Raw genomic sequence first — 7,794 nt, 5'->3', positions numbered from 1 at the left:
TCTGTGCACAATGTGGGATTGTAATAGTTGGATCTACTATGCACATAAGTATCATGGATAGTGTTAAAGAAGCATGCTGGTGCTGAGTTTCAGTCTGCCATGGCTCCATTGAAGGTCACATAGTGGAACAAGCCATTGAAGGAGCCTTCACTGTAAATAGCTGCGTCACCTGTCAATAACCGGAGGAGGAGCAACTCACACTGAGAGGCACTGTCATCGCTTTCAGCCTGGCTGCTCTCTGCAGTATTGTAGCTGACTGTGCCACTGTGAGTGTGGACTTTATAACACTGTTCTCCTCCTGCTGGCTCCAAAGTTAAAAAAAAACACACACAAGAAGCCTAAAAAAATGCTATTTTTGGGAAGTAAGCATATGTTCAAAGTGCTTTCCTCTCCATTTCCTTGCATGTACATGCACGTCTGCATGATCCTTACGTATTCTCATTTGCTTCAGCAGTGGCAAGAAGAAATTAATTTTGCTGTGTACACTAAAGTAAATAGCAGATACTGAGAAGAATACTCCAAAAATGTGCGAACCATTAATCTAAAAAACCCACACATAGTACATTTATCAAAGTTCTGCTTCTTTCCTGAATAGTTTGGGAGCTATGACTACAAAAGCTGTGTATAGAACCAAAACTTCATCTTCAAATTATTTAATTGTTGTAATTTCTAATAAGAAAAAAAAAATCTTATTTTTGCCCCCCTCCTGCAGTTCAGTAGCCCCCTCCCCCATCCACCAAATGCATACTCACCTCTCTAATGCTCTGTGTTAAGGGCATCAGGAGCATTCTTCCTCGCCATGTGCCTCTGTCACTCAAGTATACCCAGCCACACACAGTCGTGTTTCCACTGTGTCCTCTGTGTTCCCAGCACAAGCCTGGCACTCTGCTCTCTGTGAGCACACTTCTTTTCAAACCGTCTCTCGGGAGTCTGGGAAAAAGACCTGAACACTGCCTAAATCTGCTGCGCCTTAGCAGCTTTTTGTCTTCCATCAACTGTTTTGGTTTTTGGTGGAAGAATAGAGTAACAAGAATAAGACAGTCTTCAAATTCCAAAGCTGCATTTCTCCCAAGATGGCACCTGTAAAATTTTGGGTGGTAGGTCTCCTGCTTATGCTGCTGTGCTCATCCCAGGTCCCTTTCTCTGTTATTGTAAGTGCCCAAGACTTGAACGAACTGGAGGAAAGCCTCCATGATAGAAATGCTAAGGAGGCTGAAGAAAGTGAAACGGCTGAGGTTGGTGAGGGGAATGAAGAAAAAGATGAAGACTCAGATGATGATGATGATGAGGTAGAGACTGATGAAAAGGTGGAAGAAGAACAGGAGGATGAGAAGGAGACAGCAGAGGAGGAAGATGACAATGCTGATAATGAGGAAGAAGATAATTCTCAGGAGAACGGGGATGTTGAGAAGGAAGAAGAAGGTGAGGCTTCAGATGAGGATGATGCAGAAAAGGAAGAATATGAAGCAGAGGAGGATGAAGAAGGTGAGGCTTCAGATGAGGATGATGCAGAAGAGGTAGAATCTGAAGAAGAATATGCAGCAGAGGAGGATGAAGAAGGTGAGGCTTCAGATGAGGATGATGCAGAAAAGAAAGAATATGAAGAAGAATATGAAGCAGAGGAGGATGAAGAAGGTGAGGCTTCAGATGAGGATGATGCAGAAGAGGTAGAATCTGAAGAAGAATATGCAGCAGAGGAGGATGAAGAGGAAGAGGTGGAGGCAGATGCAGATGAGGAGGAGGAAGTCCCAGCTAATAATGAGGAAGACGATGAGAAGGAAGCAAGGCAAGAGGGTGATGGTGAAGAAACTCAAGGAGAGGATGTAGATGAGGATGACTCTGAAGATGAAGATGGTGAATCACACTTTAACAAAAAAACATGCACACATTTTGAAACATATTAATGGGTTAGCAAGATACTAAATGGTGCAGTATTTAAAGTTACAACAAATAATGAGATTTTTTGGAACCCCGTGAGTGACTCTGTACTCTACAGTAGCTCTCTGACATTGTTCAGCTTACTAGGGTTACTTTAGGAACACTGTCATACATATCAGTCCTAAAATGGACTGGATTATCTGTGCAACAGCAGGAAGGCAACAGTATCTAAACCATCTATTTTCTAGTGGCCAGTGTAGCTTTTGAGACTTCAAACAAGCACCAAACATTGAATACTTTGAGATTTGTCCAAAAGAGGGTGTTATAAAGGGATTTTTTTTTTAAATTTCAGTCATTGCTTCATGCTTGAAAAAAATGACAACAAATGATATTATGGAAAAACAGCACCTGTAGGAATTTTAGCTTTGTTTACAATAAATCTACTTAGACTATTTTGTAAAAACAAACATGTCACATGTGATAGGTTTGTAGCATAAACCTATTTGCTGGAATGTTAAGGACAATTCAACTACACAGCAAAAAGCATTAATCACCAAGTAGGCAAAGTTCTTCGTGTTACTCATATATGGGGGAGAAAACCACGACAAGCGCCGTTCCTTTGCTTGACCCCAGTCGGTCTTGTCCGCTCCCCCGTAACATTGCTCTTTTATGGAGGTGACATGAATATACATAGGTTCATTAACATATGACGTATACATACACACAAAGAGTACCTTGCCTGTGCATTGTGTATGTGTGTGTGTGTGGAGTCAGTGTGTGACCCCATAAATGACTTCCAGACCTGCCGGTCTGGATGTCTGGCAGTTCATCTAAACAAAAGGTACTTAGACTAAAACTGACATAGCTACGTTTATCCTACCATAAAACAATAAGGGAAGGTATGCCCTCTCCCATGCTCCCAGGATGTGGGTGTGAATGCCTGAACACTCTGGAATGCACACCAAGCCTTTGCAGACTATTAAGGATCAAAGCTCTACCAACATGACATTGATTATAACACTCTAAGCATATATGAGTAGATATTTCTAAGCATAAATGACAATCAACAATACAAATCTAACAACATGATGTTATGACAAAAATATAATACAAAAAAAGAGACCATCTGTGCCATAATATTGCATCAAGTAGAATTAAACATTAGACACGTAACTTGTAAATAAATGGCAGTAATCAGTACTCACTAGAAAAGGTCTTTTTGGATTGTGTGTTAGTACAGAGGCTCAAAAGGCCCAAAGTCACTGTACTCTCAGCGGTTAACTACAAAAAGGCTGAAAAAGTGATGAATGAAGTGGTAAATTACTCCCAAATGAATTGAAATCATTAGCACCAACACAACAATTTGGAAACCCATGTGAATACTTAGGTCATTCACAGTCTTTCACTTGTTCAAAGGCCCCTGCAGGCCAGGAGAAACAACATTTTCTGGTCTGATGAAAACAGCATGTCTGGAGGAATGTCTGGAGGAAACTAGGCATTGCTCATCACCTGGCCAATACCATCACAGTGAAGCATGGCGGTGGTAGTGTCAGACAGTGGGGATGGTTTTGGTAGCAGGAACTGGCAGTTATTGTAGTAATTGTTGCAAAAGGTGTTAGTATTGAACAAAGGTTGTGAATACTTATGTAAAACTTATATAATTGTATTTTATTTTGGATGAATTTGCAAGAATTTCCTGCAAAATATTTTCAAGACATATAGGGTTATAATCATATATTTATTTAGACAATTTAATGTTCTACAAGATACAGTTGGCTCTATTCCACAGCGTGTCTTGTCCTGTCTTCCTCCGCTCTCTCCCAACCGATCACTATAGCTACCTCTCAATTTTCTTCCTGTTAGTTTTTTCCAGTCCACTGTCACCAAAGCACTTGCTCACAGAGGGTCATCTGATTATTGGGGTTTTCCCTGGTCCTTACAATATAAAGCACCATTGGGCAACTGTTGTTGTGATTTGGACGTATAAATAAAACTGAATTGAAATGATTAGAATACAGTTCCTGATTCTGTGAACCATTTACAGATGAGTCTGAAGGTAAAGACACAAAGGACAACCAAGGTGACTCAGATGAAGAGGAGGGAGCTGCTGACACTCCACAGTTCCACTCTGGATCGTTGTGTAGTGTTTGCTCCATTTGTGAGGTAAAAAAAACAAACAAAAACATGTAATGGAATTAACAGACTTTTTTGTGAATCTACCCAGTAATCACACATCATTATAAGTCCTGTGTTGTCGATTTGCCCTGACTATATACCATATGCACGACTAATCATTCTACGTTGTGGTTTCTTCCCATCTTGTAGCATTGCTCTAATAACTGTGCCAAGTGCCCGTGTGAGGAAGGAGATGAGTCTGATCACTGCGAGCACTGCCAAGTAAGCATCTTGACTTAAAAAGGATTATAACTGCTGTAATAATACACAGCACTTCATTTTGCCCTGTGCCTCTTTGCGTTAATCGGTTTTGTTTGTTTTGTTTTCCAGGGTTGTTCAACCTGCTACATTTGTCCCATTCTTTGTGACACAGTTTGCACACCGGGTAAGTGCTAGTTGTGATTCTGTGGGTGTACTGTTGTGTGTTCACAGATTTCATTAACTTTGGTTTGACTTAAATTTTGTAGGTGGTTTTGTTGATGAGCTGACTGGATCCCTCTTTCAGTAAGACTATTCACATTTAAAAACACAGAGATATTTTTAGATTCATTATTGTTGTACTGCTGCCTTTACACATAGTTTTCCTTTTGTTTCTGCAGGACTGTTGCCTCTCTGCTCTGAGCTCCCTGGGAATTATGTCCGTTTGCTTTAATGTGGAACTGCTCACCAGACTTCACCACATCCCACACAAGCTTTTTATGAATTTTGCAAACAAAAGCAAAGACATATTTATGATTTAAATGATACTTAATTCTTTGTTGTAAGAAGAACAGAAAAAAGTCAGTGTGCACAATTTTTCCACACATGATTTCTTCTTTCACTCTTTCCCCCCACTTTTTTTTGTCTTTTTATTATTTCTACCAAAGTCCCAAAATTTGATAAAATCATCTTTTTACTTATGCCAAAGACATTATGTGATTGTAAGGTTTTGGAGTTTTTCTAACTGTAGGTTTAGGAATTTAGGGAATTATTCTTTTTTATTGTGAGAAAGGGCACAATTTGACATTTAGCTTCACATTTACATACCAAATTGAAAAACAAAAATAACTGTTCTGGTTTCAGAAATCCAGCTGGATCTAGAGACACAGTTTGTGCATGGTGTTAATGGAACGAACACACAGACACACATGCAGGTATGCACACAGACATATAGGAGCTTGTCATGAATCATGCAGACAAAAAAGATATATAATATGTACATTACCAGTCAAACATTTGGACACACCTTCTCATTTAATGTTTTTTCTTTATATTCATGACTATTTATATTGTAGATTGTCACTGAAGGCATCAAAACTATAAAGGAACACATGGAATCATGAAGTAAACCAAGAAATGTGAAATAACTCAAAACATGTTTTATGTTTTAGGTTCTTCAAAACAGCCATGATTTGCTTTGATCACTGCTTTGCATATTCCTGGCATTCTCTCGATGAGCTTCATGAGGTCGTCACCTGAAATGGTGTTCCAACAGTCTTGATAGTTCCCAGAGATGCTGAGCACTTGTTGGCCCTTTTGCCTTCACTCTATGGGAGTGGGACCAAAGAGCTCAAATTTGGACTCATCAGACCAAAGCACAGATTTCCAATGGTCAAATGTCCATTCCTTGTGTTTCTTGGCCCAAACAAATCTCCCCTGCTTGTTGCTTTTCCTTAGAAGTGATTTCTCAGCAGCTGTTTGATTCGCGCAGTCTGCTCTGAACAGTAGATGTAGAGATTTGTCTGCTACTGGAACTCTGTGTGGTATTTATCTTGGCTCTAACCTGAGGTGCTGTTAACTTGCAATTTCTGAGGCTGATGACTCGAATGAATGTATACTCAGCAGCATAGAGGACTCTTGGTCTTCCTTTCACGGGCCGTTTCTCATGTGAGCCAATTTCGTCGTAGCACTTGATTGATTTTACAATTACACTTGGGGATACATTCAAAGTTTTCTTGACTGACTGACCTTCAGTTGTTAAAGTAATGATGGACTGTTGTTTGTCTTTACTTAGCTGATTGTTTCCTGCCATAATTTGAATTCTAACAGTTGTCCAATAGAGCTGTCAGCTTTGTACCAACCTGACTCCTGCGCAACACAACTGATGGTCCCAATCTCATCAAGAAGGCAAGAATTTCCCCAAATGAAGCCTGACAAGGCACAGCTGTGAAGTCAAACCATTTCAGGTGACTTCATCATGAAGCTCATTAAGAGAATGCCAACGGTTTGCAGCGCTATCAACAAAGAAAAGGGTGGCTGCTTTCAGGAATCTAAAATAAAGGCATATTTAGAGTTGTATTTTTTTCTTTGCAACATAATTCCATATATCATGCTTTATATACTTGATAGGAATATGTGTGACTGCACTAGAGGAAAAAAGGACCATGAACATTATGACAAATTGCAATTTCTCATGTTGTGTCCTTTTTGAGTTCTTGTGCTTGCTTCCTGTTAGAGTACAATTTAATGCAAAACACTGTAAAAAGAACTGTTTTGCCATTATCCAATAAAACATTTAGTTCTTTTAATAAAAATGTGTTTAGCATGGTTGCTTTTTGCATCATCTGTATCCTTTAGCTTCTGCGATTTAACTGTTACAGTCTCTAAATGGTTCACAATAAATTGGGTTCAGAAACGGAAGTTGTGAGTTAAAGATTTTGTAAACAATAAAACCCGGAAGCCAGTAAGGCACCGGTGCAAATGTCAGATGTCATGACTTATATTTCTCAATAGGTAATTCAGGCACTTAGTCTTACATAACACACATAAAGGTGTAAAAAACAGATTACCAAAAAGGAAAAATGGTCCAAATCAAAGTTCAAACTTGATACCAACATTTTAAAAATATTTTCCAACAAGTAAACATGCAAATGTGTCAATCAAACAGGGACTCTGTGATCCATGTCTTTTTTGTTAGCGGTTTGTTGTCTTTAAGATCAAACCAAAACAACTGTGCTTGTTTTGTCGACATACTGCCACAGACTAAGAGGCAGTACTTATTGTGACAAATGAACCAAAGTAAACAGGAAAAATTGATCTACTGTACTCAGAAGTAAACATCAGATGATTAAATAATATAATGTATTTTTATGTAAATTAGTAAGGTCAGGTGCGATCTTTCTGTGCTTCCCAACTACTTAAAAAATCTTTGTTCATTTGTCAGTGAATTGACAAAGAAAATAAGAAAAATAACAACCAACAAATTGTAAAAATCATGAACATTGTCATGTCAAGATCAAGTCTTTCACTGATCCGCACAATCATTTGTCTTAATAAACAATCATTGTCACTGTGTCAGTTTACTCCATACCTCGCCATCATCTTTAATGTTTTGGAAAAAGGTGTTGTGTGTTTGCTGTATTTCCGTTCTGCATAAACACAAAGAGAACTGGGCCTAACAAAGCATAGGGATGAGTGTGTGAGGACATGAAGGACAGAAACCCTTTTTGTGTAGATTCACTTACCAAAGTGATGTGTGTATACACAGTGGTTGACATTAAACATGACCAGGTAACAGGTCTGTGTGATAACAAATTGTAAATCTCTGTACCTTTACCTATCAATATTTTGTAATAAATTGACATATGAATGAAATTTGACAATTGGTTTTTAATAAATTTGTCACCACTTTTGGCTGACTAGTGTAAATACTGCGGTTTGTAGGAATCATGTCTTAATTTATTTGCTTATCTTAACATTTGTCAATGTTTTGTGTATAATAGTTTTATTTTATTCGATGATAGTTTGTGGATGGTCACATGA

General features: G+C 38.6%; 1 protein-coding gene across 2 annotated transcripts; it reads left to right on the top strand.

Annotated features, from left to right (window-relative positions):
* Positions 1-835: 835 nt before the first annotated feature.
* LOC113019283 (uncharacterized) lies at positions 836-6,672 on the top strand. 2 transcript variants are annotated; one of them, XM_080305138.1, is made up of 7 exons: positions 850-1,485; positions 1,561-1,854; positions 3,923-4,041; positions 4,204-4,275; positions 4,384-4,438; positions 4,521-4,557; positions 4,653-6,672. In XM_080305138.1, the coding sequence occupies exons 1-7, from the start codon at positions 1,074-1,076 to the stop codon at positions 4,672-4,674; spliced, it is 1,011 nt and encodes a 336-aa protein (XP_080161264.1). In that variant the 5' UTR covers positions 850-1,073; the 3' UTR covers positions 4,675-6,672. The 2 variants fall into 2 exon arrangements, with proteins under 2 accessions (XP_026018669.2, XP_080161264.1); XM_026162884.2 differs by having other exon boundaries at positions 836-1,854.
* Positions 6,673-7,794: the final 1,122 nt, after the last annotated feature.

Source organism: Astatotilapia calliptera, chromosome 8, assembly GCF_964374335.1.
Source record: "Astatotilapia calliptera chromosome 8, fAstCal68.1, whole genome shotgun sequence".
Taxonomy (NCBI): domain Eukaryota; kingdom Metazoa; phylum Chordata; class Actinopteri; order Cichliformes; family Cichlidae; genus Astatotilapia; species Astatotilapia calliptera.
Note: the sequence above shows the minus strand (reverse complement) of the source record. Positions and strands in the feature narration are given on the sequence as shown.

Bases quoted from the DNA above. Each gene is read 5' to 3' on its own strand.
- LOC113019283 (XM_026162884.2), top strand. From the start codon at position 1,074: ATGGCACCTGTAAAATTTTGGGTGGTAGGTCTCCTGCTTATGCTGCTG. The intron at 1,855-3,922 runs GTGAATCACACT...AACCATTTACAG, and splicing joins TGACTCTGAAGATGAAGATG to ATGAGTCTGAAGGTAAAGAC. The intron at 4,276-4,383 runs GTAAGCATCTTG...TTTGTTTTCCAG, and splicing joins ATCACTGCGAGCACTGCCAA to GGTTGTTCAACCTGCTACAT.